This window comes from Diorhabda carinulata, chromosome 12 (assembly GCF_026250575.1).
Source record: "Diorhabda carinulata isolate Delta chromosome 12, icDioCari1.1, whole genome shotgun sequence".
NCBI classification, from domain to species: Eukaryota; Metazoa; Arthropoda; class Insecta; order Coleoptera; family Chrysomelidae; genus Diorhabda; species Diorhabda carinulata.
This window is the reverse complement of record NC_079471.1, coordinates 574,680-592,631: the sequence shown is the minus strand read 5'-3', so window position 1 is coordinate 592,631 and position 17,952 is coordinate 574,680. Positions and strand designations below refer to the sequence as shown.

Below are 17,952 nucleotides of genomic sequence, written 5' to 3'. Positions count from 1 at the left end.
TCGATGCCGCCGCCTGACATCGGCATCGGTCTGGGTCGCTCCCGGTCATTCACCTGCTTCATCCCTCGATTCAACCCCTATATCCATCTTTCTCTAGTATATTTGTATACGCTAAAAAGCTGCGTTCGACGGGAAATAACGGCTACGTTTAAAAAGAAAATTGGAAAGCGGAACTTCCGCATTCACCTCCCGTTCGCGCGGATTCCGAACGGAAGTAGAGGCGCTAGTTCAAGGTTTACAAGGACGATTCTTTAAAGATGTCGATGTACGATGAAAATGTCTAGATTTAAATATCTAATTTATTTAATAAAAGATGCAACAAACCTCAGGAATTTATTTGGAGAAGAGGATTTCGAATTGATGGGAAACAAAAAGTTGGAAAATGAGATGAATTTTAGTACATTGGGGTTCTCGTGGTCGATGAACCCGAGTTTCGGGACAGAAAAGGTCTACGAGGTACCTAGTGCCCGAGGTGGACGACATCTTCGAAGTTTATTGGATTTTCGTGGAAATTCGTTATGATATTGGGTAAATATTTATAATCGGGAGGTTTTGGAGGTTACTGATCACGAATTTCAAGATAGAAAAGGTCTACGAGGTACCTAGTGCCCGAGGTGGACGACGTCTTCGAAGTTTATTGGATTTCCGTGGAAATTCGTTATGATATTGGGTAAATATTTATAAACGGGGGGCTTTGGAGGTTACTGATCACGAATTTCAAGATAGAAAAGGTCTACGAGGTACCTGGTGCCCGAGGTGGACGACATCTTCGAAGTTTATTGGATTTTCGCGGAAATTCGTTATGATCTTGTTCAAATATTTATAACCGGGAGTTTTTGGAAGTTAATGAACACGATTTTCTAGATAGAAAAGGTTTACGAGGTACCTAGTGCCCGAGGTGGACGACATCTACGTCGTTTACTGAATTTCCGTGGAAATTCGTTATGATATTGGGTAAATATTTATAACCGGGGGGTTTTGGAGGTTACTGATCACGAATTTCAAGATAGAAAAGGTCCACGAGGTACCTAGTGCCCGAGGTGGACGACATCTACGTCGTTTTCTGGATTTCCGTAGAAATTCGTTATGATATTGGGTAAATATTTATAACCGGGAGGTTTTGGAGGTTAATGAACACGAATTACAAGATAGAAAAGGTCTACGAGGTACCTAGTGCCCGAGGTGGACGACATCTACGTCGTTTACTGGATTTCCGTGGAAATTCGTTATGATATTGGGTAAATATTTTTAACCAAAGGGTTTTGGAGGTTAATGAACACGATTATCTAGATAGAAAAGGTCTACGAGGTACCTAGTGCCCGAGGTGGACGACATCTACGTCGTTTTCTGGATTTCCGTAGAAATTCGTTATGATATTGGGTAAATATTTATAATCGGGAGGTTCTGGAGGTTACTGATCACGAATTTCAAGATAGAAAAGGTCTACGAGGTACCTAGTGCCCGAGGTGGACGACATCTACGTCGTTTATTGGATTTCCGTGGAAATTCGTTATGATATTGGGTAAATATTTATAAACGGGGGGCTTTGGAGGTTAATGAACACGAATTTCAAGATAGAAAAGGTCTACGAGGTACCTGGTGCCCGGGGTGGACGACATCTACGTCGTTTACTGAATTTCCGTGGAAATTCGTTATGATATTGGGTAAATATTTATAACCGGGGGGTTTTGGAGGTTACTGATCACGAATTTCAAGATAGAAAAGGTCCACGAGGTACCTAGTGCCCGAGGTGGACGACATCTACGTCGTTTTCTGGATTTCCGTAGAAATTCGTTATGATATTGGGTAAATATTTATAACCGGGAGGTTTTGGAGGTTAATGAACACGAATTACAAGATAGAAAAGGTCTACGAGGTACCTAGTGCCCGAGGTGGACGACATCTACGTCGTTTACTGGATTTCCGTGGAAATTCGTTATGATATTGGGTAAATATTTTTAACCAAAGGGTTTTGGAGGTTAATGAACACGATTATCTAGATAGAAAAGGTCTACGAGGTACCTAGTGCCCGAGGTGGACGACATCTACGTCGTTTTCTGGATTTCCGTGGAAATTCGTTATGATATTGGGTAAATATTTATAATCGGGAGGTTCTGGAGGTTACTGATCACGAATTTCAAGATAGAAAAGGTCTACGAGGTACCTAGTGCCCGAGGTGGACGACATCTACGTCGTTTTCTGGATTTCCGTGGAAATTCGTTATGATATTGGGTAAATATTTATAATCGGGGGGTTTTGGAGGTTACTGATCACGAATTTCAAGATAGAAAAGGTCTACGAGGTACCTGGTGCCCGGGGTGGACGACATCTTCGACGTTTACTGGATTTCCGTGGAACTTCGTGATAATATTGGGTAAATATTTATAAACAAAAGGTTTTGGAGGTTACTGATCACGAATTTCAAGATAGAAAAGGTCTACGAGGTACCTAGTGCCCGAGGTGGACGACATCTACGTCGTTTATTGGATTTCCGTGGAAATTCGTTATGATATTGGGTAAATATTTATAACCGGGGGGTTTTGGAGGTTACTGATCACGAATTTCAAGATAGAAAAGGTCTACGAGGTACCTGGTGCCCGAGGTGGACAACATCTACGTCGTTTTCTGGATTTCCGTGGAAATTCGTTATGATATTGGGTAAATATTTATAACCGGGAGGTTTTGGAGGTTAATGAACACGAATTTCAAGATAGAAAAGGTCTACGAGGTACCTAGTGCCCGAGGTGGACGACATCTACGTCGTTTATTGGATTTCCGTGGAAATTCGTTATGATATTGGGTAAATATTTATAAACGGGGGGCTTTGGAGGTTAATGAACACGAATTTCAAGATAGAAAAGGTCTACGAGGTACCTGGTGCCCGGGGTGGACGACATCTTCGACGTTTACTGAATTTCCGTGGAAATTCGTTATGATATTGGGTAAATATTTATAATCGGGGGGTTTTGGAGGTTACTGATCACGAATTTCAAGATAGAAAAGGTCTACGAGGTACCTGGTGCCCGGGGTGGACGACATCTTCGACGTTTACTGGATTTCCGTGGAACTTCGTGATAATATTGGGTAAATATTTATAAACAAAAGGTTTTGGAGGTTACTGATCACGAATTTCAAGATAGAAAAGGTCTACGAGGTACCTAGTGCCCGAGGTGGACGACATCTACGTCGTTTATTGGATTTCCGTGGAAATTCGTTATGATATTGGGTAAATATTTATAACCGGGGGGTTTTGGAGGTTACTGATCACGAATTTCAAGATAGAAAAGGTCTACGAGGTACCTGGTGCCCGAGGTGGACAACATCTACGTCGTTTTCTGGATTTCCGTGGAAATTCGTTATGATATTGGGTAAATATTTATAACCGGGAGGTTTTGGAGGTTAATGAACACGAATTTCAAGATAGAAAAGGTCTACGAGGTACCTAGTGCCCGAGGTGGACGACATCTACGTCGTTTATTGGATTTCCGTGGAAATTCGTTATGATATTGGGTAAATATTTATAAACGGGGGGCTTTGGAGGTTAATGAACACGAATTTCAAGATAGAAAAGGTCTACGAGGTACCTGGTGCCCGGGGTGGACGACATCTTCGACGTTTACTGAATTTCCGTGGAAATTCGTTATGATATTGGGTAAATATTTATAACCGGGGGGTTTTGGAGGTTACTGATCACGAATTTCAAGATAGAAAAGGTCTACGAGGTACCTAGTGCCCGAGGTGGACGACATCTACGTCGTTTTCTGGATTTCCGTGGAAATTCGTTATGATATTGGGTAAATATTTATAATCGGGAGGTTTTGGAGGTTACTGATCACGAATTTCAAGATAGAAAAGGTCTACGAGGTACCTGGTGCCCGGGGTGGACGACATCTTCGACGTTTACTGGATTTCCGTGGAAATTCGTTATGATATTGGGTAAATATTTATAATCGGGAGGTTTTGGAGGTTACTGATCACGAATTTTAAGATAGAAAAGGTCTACGAGGTACCTGGTGCCCGAGGTGGACGACATCTACGTCGTTTACTGGATTTCCGTGGAAATTCGTTATGATATTGGGTAAATATTTTTAACCAAAGGGTTTTGGAGGTTAAAGAACACGAATTTCAAGATAGAAAAGGTCTACGAGGTACCTGGTGCCCGGGGTGGACGACATCTTCGACGTTTACTGGATTTCTGTGGAAATTCGTTATGATATTGGGTAAATATTTATAAACGGGGGGCTTTGGAGGTTAATGAACACGAATTTCAAGATAGAAAAGGTCTACGAGGTACCTAGTGCCCGAGGTGGACGACATCTACGTCGTGTTCTGGATTTCCGTGGAAATTCGTTATGATATTGGGTAAATATTTTTAACCAAAGGGTTTTGGAGGTTAAAGAACACGAATTTCAAGATAGAAAAGGTCTACGAGGTACCTGGTGCCCGAGGTGGACGACATCTTCGACGTTTACTGGATTTCCGTGGAACTTCGTGATAATATTGGGTAAATATTTATAAACAAAAGGTTTTGGAGGTTACTGATCACGAATTTCAAGATAGAAAAGGTCTACGAGGTACCTGGTGCCCGGGGTGGACGACATCTTCGACGTTTACTGGATTTCTGTGGAAATTCGTTATGATATTGGGTAAATATTTATAAACGGGGGGCTTTGGAGGTTAATGAACACGAATTTCAAGATAGAAAAGGTCTACGAGGTACCTAGTGCCCGAGGTGGACGACATCTACGTCGTGTTCTGGATTTCCGTGGAAATTCGTTATGATATTGGGTAAATATTTTTAACCAAAGGGTTTTGGAGGTTAAAGAACACGAATTTCAAGATAGAAAAGGTCTACGAGGTACCTGGTGCCCGAGGTGGACGACATCTTCGACGTTTACTGGATTTCCGTGGAACTTCGTGATAATATTGGGTAAATATTTATAAACAAAAGGTTTTGGAGGTTACTGATCTTGAATTTCAAGTTAGAAAAGGTCTACGAGGTACCTGGTGCCCGAGGTGGACAACATCTTCGACGTTTACTGAAGAAAAGCAACAAAAACAAATGAAAATCGTGGTACTAAGAAAATTTCTAGCAAACTTTACCAAATTCAATAATCCCAATTCCGTTTTTCGATATTTATATTTATATAAAAAGAGTACAAAATTCGATCAAATAAAACCAAATAAATAAATAATCTGTAAATGCAAATTGAGTCACGTCTAGATTAAAAATTGTTTATAATTTCCACGAAATTCGTACAAACAAAAACATATTTCAAACACAAGTTTATTGATAAGATCAACTAGAAATTAACTGATAAGTATTGAAAAAAATATACAATTCTCTTTAATTCGATTCCTTTATAGAAAAATACCGAGTGCAATACACTCCAGACCGCCACCATTTTGTTAACGACGATTTTCATAATGCGCATGCGATCCATCCCTAAAAACTCAATCGGAATCGACACATTTCCGTCCATTTTGTATATAAAAAAAAATAAGAACATTTAAAACGCGTACACTCCACAAAGTTATTAAATACAAAAAATTTTATTCGAACGCACCCACCTCTAATTGTTTCCCATACGATAAAACGTCAGATTCGATATAACCACATCAGTGTTGCCATATTTCCAAATTTAACCAGCACATCACCCAATCCATTAATTCTGTGGAAACATCGATCTCATATATGTTTTTGACAGACGTCAGTTCGGGCGAATCAAAATAGATTGATGTTACCAACAGTAAAAAAATGAAGTGTTCACTAGCAGGAATACCATTATATATACCGTTATTTATTGTTTTTACATTAAATAGCTTGTATACAGGGTGTGTTAACTAAAAAATTCCGTTATATTATTAAACGAGATGACACGTGACGTTCGGTTGTCAAAAACATCCGTTCGTTTCGGATATCGTGTAATTTGAGTTTTTCGGTACAATCTTATCTTATCTAAATCGAGTTTGTCTATAAAACGTCGGATTTTTATAAAGAAAAATATTAAAACGAAACAATTTTATCAGTGAAATGGATTTGAAACTACAGTTTTTGTTTTTATTTTATTTCGATAGGTACGTTCCGAAATTGAATTAAGCGTTTCTCATATATATAAACACGTATTTATCAAATATATACAGGGCGCTATCGAAAAATCAACTTTATACTTTCGAAGACGACTTTAGTTTCGGTGTTGCCACGTCAGCTTATCAAACAGAAGGCGCTTGGAACGAGGATGGCAAAGGAATGAGTTTCTGGGATTATTTAACCCATAATACGGACATAATAGTCGATAATTCGACCGGAGACGTGGCTTGCAATTCGTATCGTATGGTGGAAACGGATATCGCTTTATTGAAAACGTTGGGGGTCCGGCATTACAGATTTTCGATAGCTTGGACCAGGATATTCCCCGACGGCTTCCCGAATCAAATAAATTGGGACGGGGTGAGGTTCTACGACGATTTAATCACGAAATTAGTCGAAAATCACATCGAACCGTGGGTAAGTTTACGAAAAACTTCGTAAAAACGAATCGAATGTTTTGGTTTTTGTTGTTCAAGGTTACGATTTCGCATTTCGATCATCCGTATCCGGTGGAACTGCTCGGGGGCTGGTACCAAGAAACTATAGCGGATTATTTGGCGGATTACGCGGATTTTTTGTTCAAAACGTACGGGAATCGCGTCAAAACTTGGATAACCGTCAACGAACCTTATTCGATTTGCGTGAATGGTTTGCCGCTCAAAGGAAACTCGATACCGAGCGGCGTGGCTGAGTATATATGCGGATACAACGTCATCAAAGCGCACGCCGCCGTTTGGAAACGGTATCAGAAATACAAACCCCAACAAAACGGTAAATAATCCGCCTAAAAGTTAGTTTAATCGATTTTTTTTCGTATAAATCGAGTTTTTGGAGGAAGTGTGCATTGTCGAACGCCTTCTCGTAGTTCACAATCGTTTATATTCTGTTTATAGGGAAGTTGAGTATGGCTTTTAGTTTGCAAGCGTATTTGCCGGCCAGTGATTCTGTTGAGGATCGGGAGGCGGCCGAAAGGGCTAATCAATTTTCAGTAAGTTTTTTATCGATGAATTTTTGTGGAATGATTAATTTTTTGTGCGGAATTTGTCGCGTTCGCTGCCGAAATATCCCAAAAAACGGACTTATGGATATAATGTTGTGAAAACTTTGAATTTTTGAATTATAGGTTGCTGAAATTGAAGTTTATTTATTTGGATTACGTAACCTAAAGATTTTCGATCGATTTTTTGGTTTTTTTAATGCGATAAACTTTATGGTTTGAGAGATATGCAAATTTTAAAGAAAGAGTTCGATATAAAGAAAAAATTATCATAAATTGTGATTATTTAGTATTTATAAAATATCTGGAAGAGAATGTTGATGATAATGATGTTTCTAAAGGTTCAAACAACTGTCATTTCGAGTTAGGACGTTATTCCAAAAGTTTTCGTGGTCTAAATCAACAATAATCATAAAAAAAATCGTGTATAACTTTTTTTCCTTCAATACAATTCATATTTCCTTCAAAAGTAACTAATTTCGATGATTTTTTGGAATAGTTCGTTATTATTTATTATTTATAAAAAGTATTAACACGAAATGATCGAAATAATCAGGAAAATCGTACGTTTCTTTGCCATATTTGCATTTTTATTCAAAGAAACGATTTTTGGGATTCATCCCATCGATTTGTACACACTGTATTAAATTTTGAAAAATCTGGAAGAGAATGTCGATGAAATTGATGAACTAGATGTTGAAACGACTGTCATTTGGAGTTAGGACGTTATTCCAGAACATTTCGTGGTCTAAATCAACAATAATTATCCAAAAAACTGTGTATACCTTTTTTTCCCTTAATTTTGAAAAATCTGGAAGAGAATGTCGATGAAATTGATGAACTAGATGTTGAAACGACTGTCATTTGGAGTTAGGACGTTATTCCAGAACATTTCGTGGTCTAAATCAACAATAATTATCCAAAAAACTGTGTATACCTTTTTTTCCCTTAATTTTGAAATATCTGGAAGAGAATGTCGATGAAATTGAAACAAACAACTATCATTTGGAGTTAGGACGTTATTCCAGAAGTTTTGTGAATCTTATTTTCGTTATTATCTTCTTCAAAGTGTAGATTTTGCTTGGAGACATCCATCGACGATGTTTCCGTACTGGAAACTTCCATTTTTGATATTTTCGTAAATTAATCACAATCTTCCAATTGTTCATTCGGATCCACTACAATACCCTATTGATTCTGCTTCAGTTTGATCTTGGTAATCAATTTTCTCATACATCACATCCCCTGGATCGCCTTTTCCATCTCTAAAAAACCTCCAACCACAAAATCTTCATCCCTTATGTCAAAATATGAAGTATAAATCGATTTATCTATTTCTTCAATTTCATCGTTAAAATCTTCAACAGTTTCGTTGTTTCCATTAATCAAATTATCGGCATCGAGCGCGTTAACGATACAAATTAACCAGGTGGGACTTGGGGTGGTTCGGGGTCTCAAATTTTCCCTTTTTTTTCGATTTTAGTTCGGGTGGTTCGTTCATCCATTAGTTTACGGCAACTACCCCGAAGTTATGATCGATATCATCCAACGTTACAGCCTAGCGCAGGGTTTTACGACATCCCGATTACCCCGATTCGACATCGAAGATTTGATTTCCATAACCGGAACTTACGATTATATTGGATTGAATAATTACGATACTTACTTGGTATCGGCCAATAACGACACTATAGACGCCCAACCGAGTTATTTCAATGATATGGGAGTGAAAATATTGAATAATTCCGATTGGAACACGACTTACTCCATACAGGTGAATTAATACTTTAAACAAACCGAAATTCGTTGTTGCGAATCGAATCCTCGAGCCGGTTCTGTCCATTTGTAGCGGAATTTCAAAATTCGGCGAATTCGCGCGGCGCCTTCGATCCGAACAACGAAATCCAGTTGAATAAAAACGAATTTTGACGTTTGTCGTCAAGTGCGTCGCGGCGTAGTTCATCGATGAATGCCTGGAGGTTCGGATGAATCGAAGGCGCCGCGCGAATTCGCCGAATTTAATAAATTGCCGTGTAATTGGACAGGATCGGTGCAAGGATAAGTTTGGCGAGGTTATTTTTTTCTAGATGAGGGCCAAAGGCTTGGGAATCATATTAAAATGGATAAAAGAGAATTATAATGGCCCGGAAATAAAAATTACGGAACAGGGTACACCGGATACGACCGGTACCGTTTTGGATTACGATAGACACAATTATTTGGTGGTAAGTTTATTTTGAAGTTTCGTATTGGAAAAATTAGACCTTGTAGACGTTTTTTGGGTTTTTGTTTCCACCATTTTATGTGTTTAAACTATTTTTTCTTTCTGTACATTCCGTCTTATTTATTTTCGCTGTGAATTTTGTCACTTGGGGAGCTGTGAGGCTTGTCGAAGTGTGGGTGGTGGGCGCGTGATGTCCATGGTATGGAAATGGCGTTTTTTTGTCCATCCATCTCTACTCGGTTCAACAAGACGGTTGGAAGACGCCGTGGCAACGTTTTTAGCTACACCAAGGATGGATTCTGGGATCAAAGATGAGTTTTCCGATTCCAAATCCGTTTCGTCGATTCCAGATTTTTTAGAACTTTCTTACACTCCAATACTAACTTGAAAAATATATTTTCGAGCGTTATGGTTTGTATTGCTGCTCTGTTTTATGGACAGATTGATATTATTAAGGAAAAAACGATTTAATTGGATTTTGAATCACTTTTAGTTTAACCGAAACGTTTTTCAACAACTCGGGAATATTTTCGCAACAGTTTTTGACAATTTTCGTATTTTGAACAGTTTTTAAATGATTTTTCGACAATTTCAGACAAAAATTGTCGGTATTAATTGATTTTTGAACTCTTTTAACATTTTTTACAAATTTTGAGTACATACCAACAGTTTTTGACAATTTTTCCAGTTGAACGGTATTTAATTTGTTTTAGACGATTTTTAAACAGTTTTCAGCACATTTTCGCAACAGTTTTTGACAATTTTGTGTCAAATTTTGAACATTTCTTATATTTTTAGTCACTTTTTTTCGTCTGAAACGTTTTTCAGCAGCTCAGGAATATTTTCGCAACAGTTTTCGACAAATTTCGTATTTTGAACAGTTTTTAAATGATTTTTCAACAATTTCAGTCAACAACTGTCACTATTAATTGATTTTTGAACTCTCTTAACATTTTTCACAAATTTTGAGTACATACCAACAGTTTTTAACAATTTTTCCAGTTGAACGGTATTTAATTTGTTTTAGACGATTTTTAAACAGTTTTCAGCACATTTTCGCAACAGTTTTTGACAATTTTGTATCAAATTTTGAACATTTCTTATATTTTTAGTCACTTTTTTTCGTCTGAAACGTTTTTCAGCAGCTCAGGAATATTTTCGCAACAGTTTTCGACAAATTTCGTATTTTGAACAGTTTTTAAATGATTTTTCAACAATTTCAGTCAACAACTGTCACTATTAATTGATTTTTGAACTCTCTTAACATTTTTCACAAATTTTGAGTACATACCAACAGTTTTTAACAATTTTTCCAGTTGAACGGTATTTAATTTGTTTTAGACGATTTTTAAACAGTTTTCAGCACATTTTCGCAACAGTTTTTGACAATTTTGTATCAAATTTTGAACATTTCTTATATTTTTAGTCACTTTTTTTCGTCTGAAACGTTCTTCAGCAGCTCAGGAATATTTTCGCAACAGTTTTCGACAATTTTCGTATTTTGAACAGTTTTTAAATGATTTTTCAACAATTTCAGTCAACAATTGTCAGTTTTAATTGATTTTTGAACTCTCTTAACATTTTTCACAAATTTTGAGTACATACCAACAGTTTTTGACAATTTTTCCAGTTGAACGGTATTTAATTTGTTTTAGGACGATTTCTAAACAGTTTTCAGCCACATTTTCTCAAATTTTGACTGTGTGCAGAAGATTTTTCGATTATTTATAATTTTTAATTGGAATTATTCGGTTTTTTCAATCATTATTCAGTATTTTGACAATTCCCTATCAAATTTCGAACGTTTTTCTTCTCGTAGCAATCAGGAATTGTTTTCAGTCGCAATAATTTCAGGAAAATCTTCAACAACTATGGAAAAGTATCACCGAAGACGGAGTAAATGTTACAGGTTATACAGTGTGGAGTTTTCTGGATAATTTCGAATGGAATAAAGGATATACGTAAGCTTAATTATATATATAAAAAAATTTTTTTTTTACATCGATTCAATTTAACACTTTTTTCAGTGTAAAATATGGTTTGAACGCAGTTAATTTCGATGATCCCCTCAGAATTAGGGTACCAAAACTTTCTTCCCTCACGTACAGGAATGTTTTGAAACGTAAAAACCTACAAGGGGTCCACAAAATATATTAACATATAATATAAAATATTTTTAATAATTTTTTTAAATAAATATTTCAATAAAATCGATATTTTAATGTATGGGAAACGTCGTTGATTGAAATGACGTTTTTTCAGCATCAAAAATTATCTACGGGGGCTAGACAAAAAGTAAATTAATGGATTAGTCATATCCGGCAATTTGCGGAGTTTATAAGAAAGTTTTTTGTGAAAAAACGATTTGCACCATTAGTTTTTTCCATAATAATCACGAATCTGTTGATTAAATTTACGAATCGAGTCGAAAACCATCAAAAAAATCGAAAATTACCATAAGTAATTTACGAAAAACTAAAGGGGTGTCGTTTAATCGAATATTTCGTTTTTTTTTAACACGTGGCGCGTTTTAAATCAAACATCCCTTCCTTTAATCCATTCAGGATCGTGTACATCCTCGTTATCCTGCAAAGTGAAGCGAATTTCCGGGTAATGCACCGCTTCTGGGTCGAATTAACCGTGTACGTAGCTGTTGTTTCCCTTGGAACGGATTACGGCGGCCCGGACAAGTTAAGGGTTAGTAACCCCACGTGCACTGGGACGTATGTGTCCGATTTTGTGCACTTCCAGGTAAATATCTTGATTCTAACGACGTTCCAAAGGTGTAACTTCCTAGTTCTACGACCTGGTGGTGCGCGTTAAGACTATTTCATTAAATGTTGGGCGGGAAAAAATTCGATGTGCTAAAACAAATATTTGTCGTTGAAATTTTATAGGGGAGTCGGTAATTTGGGGCTGGCGAGGTGCTTCGGACGTGGAGCTGCTGATTTTTTTCTTTTCCTTTTGTTTTTTCACCTTGACGCTCGTCGAGGATTTCTGTTGGAGGACTGTTGCCGTGCGTCGAAAACCGGCCGGAAATTTCGACAAAAAATCGACGATAGAATGTCTTTTAATAAGGGAACTTTCTTTTGCTTTAACTTTTCTTATCGATGGATGGAAGTTTGTTTCTAGGAGATGCCGAATCCGAAAAAACGATATTTCAACAGTTTTTGACAATTTTTTATCAAATTTTGAACATTTATTGCATTTTGAGTCACTTTTTTTCGTCTGAAACGTTTTTCAGCCACTCAGAACTATTTTCGCAACAGTTTTTGACAATTTTCGTATTTTGAACAGTTTTTCAAATGATTTTTCAACAATTTCAGACAACAATTGTCAGTATCAATTGATTTTTGAACTCTCTTGACATTTTTTACAAATTTTGAGTACATACCAACAGTTTTTGACAATTCCCTATCAAATTTTGAACATTTATTGCAATTTGAATCACTTTTAGTTTATCTGAAACGTTTTTCAGCCACTCAGAACTATTTTCGCAACAGTTTTTGACAATTTTCGTATTTTGAACAGTTTTTCAAATGATTTTTCAACAATTTCAGACAACAATTGTCAGTATCAATTGATTTTTGAACTCTCTTGACATTTTTTACAAATTTTGAGTACATACCAACAGTTTTTGACAGTTTTTTATCAAATTTTGAACATTTATTGCATTTTGAGTCACTTTTTTTCGTATGAAACGTTTTTCAGCCACTCAGAACTATTTTCGCAACAGTTTTTGACAATTTTCGTATTTTGAACAGTTTTTCAAATGATTTTTCAACAATTTCAGACAAAAATTGTCAGTATCAATTGATTTTTGAACTCTCTTGACATTTTTTACAAATTTTGAGTACATACCAACAGTTTTTGACAATTCCCTATCAAATTTTGAACATTTATTGCATTTTGAATCACTTTTAGTTTATCTGAAACGTTTTTCAGCCACTCAGAACTATTTTCGCAACAGTTTTTGACAATTTTCGTATTTTGAACAGTTTTTCAAATGATTTTTCAACAATTTCAGACAAAAATTGTCAGTATCAATTGATTTTTGAACTCTCTTGACATTTTTTACAAATTTTGAGTACATACCAACAGTTTTTAACAATTCCCTATCAAATTTTGAACATTTATTGCATTTTGAATCACTTTTAGTTTATCTGAAACGTTTTTCAGCCACTCAGAACTATTTTCGCAACAGTTTTTGACAATTTTCGTATTTTGAACAGTTTTTCAAATGATTTTTCAACAATTTCAGACAACAATTGTCAGTATCAATTGATTTTTGAACTCTCTTGACATTTTTTACAAATTTTGAGTACATACCAACAGTTTTTGACAGTTTTTTATCAAATTTTGAACATTTATTGCATTTTGAGTCACTTTTTTTCGTATGAAACGTTTTTCAGCCACTCAGAACTATTTTCGCAACAGTTTTTGACAATTTTCGTATTTTGAACAGTTTTTCAAATGATTTTTCAACAATTTCAGACAAAAATTGTCAGTATCAATTGATTTTTGAACTCTCTTGACATTTTTTACAAATTTTGAGTACATACCAACAGTTTTTGACAATTCCCTATCAAATTTTGAACATTTATTGCATTTTGAATCACTTTTAGTTTATCTGAAACGTTTTTCAGCCACTCAGAACTATTTTCGCAACAGTTTTTGACAATTTTCGTATTTTGAACAGTTTTTCAAATGATTTTTCAACAATTTCAGACAAAAATTGTCAGTATCAATTGATTTTTGAACTCTCTTGACATTTTTTACAAATTTTGAGTACATACCAACAGTTTTTAACAATTCCCTATCAAATTTTGAACATTTATTGCATTTTGAATCACTTTTAGTTTATCTGAAACGTTTTTCAGCCACTCAGAACTATTTTCGCAACAGTTTTTGACAATTTTCGTATTTTGAACAGTTTTTCAAATGATTTTTCAACAATTTCAGACAAAAATTGTCAGTATCAATTGATTTTTGAACTCTCTTGACATTTTTTACAAATTTTGAGTACATACCAACAGTTTTTAACAATTCCCTATCAAATTTTGAACATTTATTGCATTTTGAATCACTTTTAGTTTATCTGAAACGTTTTTCAGCCACTCAGAACTATTTTCGCAACAGTTTTTGACAATTTTCGTATTTTGAACAGTTTTTCAAATGATTTTTCAACAATTTCAGACAACAATTGTCAGTATCAATTGATTTTTGAACTCTCTTAACATTTTTTACACATTTTGAGTACATACCAACAGTTTTTGACAATTCCCTATCAAATTTTGAACATTTATTGCAATTTGAATCACTTTTAGTTTATCTGAAACGTTTTTCAGCCACTCAGAACTATTTTCGCAACAGTTTTTGACAATTTTCGTATTTTGTACAGTTTTTTTATGGTTTTTCAGCAATTTCCGACAACTGTCACTATTAATTGATTTTTGAACTCTTTTAACATTTTTTCTAAATTTTGAGTGCATACCAACAGTTTTTGACAATTTTTCCAGTTGAACGGTATTTAATTTGTTTTAGACGATTTTTAAACAGTTTTCAGCACATTTTCGTAACAGTTTTTGACAATTTTGATGAAATTTTGAACATTGTTGTATTTTGAATCACTTTTAGTTCGTCTGAAACGTTTTTCAGCAGCTCGGGAATATTTTCGCAACAGTTTTTGACAATTTTCGTATTTTGTACAGTTTTTTTATGGTTTTTCAGCAATTTCCGACAACTGTCACTATTAATTGATTTTTGAACTCTCTTAACATTTTTCACAAATTTTGAGTACATACCAACAGTTTTTGACAATTTTTCCAGTTGAACGGTATTTAATTTGTTTTAGACGATTTTTAAACAGTTTTCAGCACATTTTCGTAACAGTTTTTGACAATTTTGATGAAATTTTGAACATTGTTGTATTTTGAATCACTTTTAGTTCGTCTGAAACGTTTTTCAGCAGCTCGGGAATATTTTCGCAACAGTTTTTGACAATTTTCGTATTTTGTACAGTTTTTTTATGGTTTTTCAGCAATTTCCGACAACTGTCACTATTAATTGATTTTTGAACTCTTTTAACATTTTTTCTAAATTTTGAGTGCATACCAACAGTTTTTGACAATTTTTCCAGTTGAACGGTATTTAATTTGTTTTAGACGATTTTTAAACAGTTTTCAGCACATTTTCGCAACAGTTTTTGACAATTTTCGTATTTCGAACAGTTTTTAAATAATTTTTCAACAATTTCCGACAACAACTGTCAATTTCAATAGAAAATTGAACTGTTTCAACATTTTTTACAAATTTTGAGTACATACCAACAGTTTTCGACAATTTTTCCAGTTGAACGTCTCTCACTCTACCATTAAAACCATTTTTTGTGTTAGACATTGAGTGATACGTAGAATTTTTGAAGGACTCAGATAAGAGGACATCCAGGATAACAGGAATCCAGATACAACATTCCTTTCAGTTGCTCGACGTTCCTCGAACTTCTGGAATCAGTGGCGTTTCGTGATTTTCGATTTTTATCATATTTTGGAAACGTCAAATTGATTTTAAATCACGAAAGATCGAAAATCGACGGAATGTACAAAAAGGATTGAGAAATTAATATTTTTAGCGGTTTAAGGGGTTAAATAATCGAAAAATCTTTGTATATGGAGCGCCCGGTAAATTTTGAATTCGCGCGTCCACCACAATTTGAAATATCGTCACCAATTTGACCAAAGCATTCACCATTTCTTTTTTTGATGAAAAATCTTAATAATGATGATTATTTTTAATATTTTTTTACCATTTTCATATGAATTTTGATTATGGCTACCTTATAGAATTATTCCCATACACTTTAACTACAATTTTAGCTGTTTTGGAAACTTTTTTTGACAATCGTTGAATACAGTGTTGCCATTTTGATCAAATTGGTAAAATTATTAATCCCATTCACAAGATATGACCTTCGGCGATTATTTCTTGTTTCCTAACCTCAAAATTTCCAAAAACTTTGAGTCTGTTCACAAAAATAGGGCAAAATAATGAAAATATATGAGAAACTTTGGAAAATTTTGAGTCTGTTCACAAAAATAGGGCAAAATAATGAAAATATATGAGAAACTTTGGAAAACTTGGAGTCTGTTCACAAAAATAGGGCAAAATAATGAAAATATATGAGAAACTTTGGAAAACTTTGAGTCTGTTCACAAAAATAGGGCAAAATAATGAAAATATATGAGAAACTTTGGAAAACTTTGAGTCTGTTCACAAAAATAGGGCAAAATAATGAAAATATATGAGAAACTTTGGAAAACTTGGAGTCTGTTCACAAAAATAGGGCAAAATAATGAAAATATATGAGAAACTTTGGAAAACTTTGAGTCTGTTCACAAAAATAGGGCAAAATAATGAAAATATAGAAGAAAATCCGGAAAACTTTGAGTCTGTTCACAAAAATAGGGCAAAATAATGAAAATATATGAGAAACTTTGGAAAACTTGGAGTCTGTTCACAAAAATAGGGCAAAATAATGAAAATATATGAGAAACTTTGGAAAACTTTGAGTCTGTTCACAAAAATAGGGCAAAATAATGAAAATATATGAGAAACTTTGGAAAACTTTGAGTCTGTTCACAAAAATAGGGCAAAATAATGAAAATATATGAGAAACTTTGGAAAACTTTGAGTCAGTTCACAAAAATAGGGCAAAATAATGAAAATATATGAGAAACTTTGGAAAACTTGGAGTCTGTTCACAAAAATAGGGCAAAATAATGAAAATATATGAGAAACTTTGGAAAACTTTGAGTCTGTTCACAAAAATAGGTCAAAATAATGAAAATATATGAGAAACTTTGGAAAACTTTGAGTCTGTTCACAAAAATAGGGCAAAATAATGAAAATATAGAAGAAACTCCGGAAAACTTGGAGTCTGTTCACAAAAATAGGGCAAAATAATGAAAATTCATAAGAAATTTGTGAGAAACATGCGAAATAAACAGAACGTATATCAATGAAAAATCAAAACTTAGAAATTTATTTTACGCAAATAACTTTGAAGGTAAAAATTCCACCGGATTCAGTTTTGGTTAATTTGACCACCACACCTTGAGTCAAACTAATTTCTGTAGATGATTCGGATATTATCTTTAAAGTTTTCCTCCTTTTCCCCCGACTGTGCATCCGGGAAAATCGAACGAAAAGGGCAACAACCATTAGAATTCGAAAGCCGTCCGACGTCGGGCCGCGCCACTACGGATCGGGGTAGACGCAGCTCCCGTTGCAGGGGTGACTGGACTAGACTGGGATAGAACCGGATACGGATGGGTAGTTCGGTACAGGTCACGTCAATCGATATACATATAATAAAACAAGTAAAATTATATTTTTCGCGGTTTAATTCTGAAAGATACGCTGCAACTAACGATGGACGATGATTAAACTGAGGAATTCACGAAGTTGTAGAAAAAAAATTATATGAAATATTCTGCTGTGTCGTAGATCGTTTTTGGAACACGTTAGATCATTTTTGGAACATTTTAAATCGTTTCGGAATATTTTGGAGCAATTCTAGAGCATTTTAGGTCATAGTGGAACACCTCGGATCATTCTAGAACGTTTTTTGATTACTTTAGA

The 17,952-nt window shown here is 35.0% G+C and overlaps 1 protein-coding gene across 1 annotated transcript; it reads left to right on the top strand.

Annotated features, from left to right (window-relative positions):
* The first annotated feature begins 5,968 nt into the window (after positions 1 to 5,968).
* Positions 5,969 to 11,484, top strand: LOC130900035 (myrosinase 1-like). The gene is made up of 8 exons (XM_057810339.1): positions 5,969 to 6,078; positions 6,145 to 6,508; positions 6,568 to 6,862; positions 6,985 to 7,079; positions 8,572 to 8,862; positions 9,176 to 9,313; positions 11,167 to 11,273; positions 11,340 to 11,484. The coding sequence occupies exons 1-8, from the start codon at positions 6,035 to 6,037 to the stop codon at positions 11,467 to 11,469; spliced, it is 1,464 nt and encodes a 487-aa protein (XP_057666322.1). The 5' UTR covers positions 5,969 to 6,034; the 3' UTR covers positions 11,470 to 11,484.
* Positions 11,485 to 17,952: the final 6,468 nt, after the last annotated feature.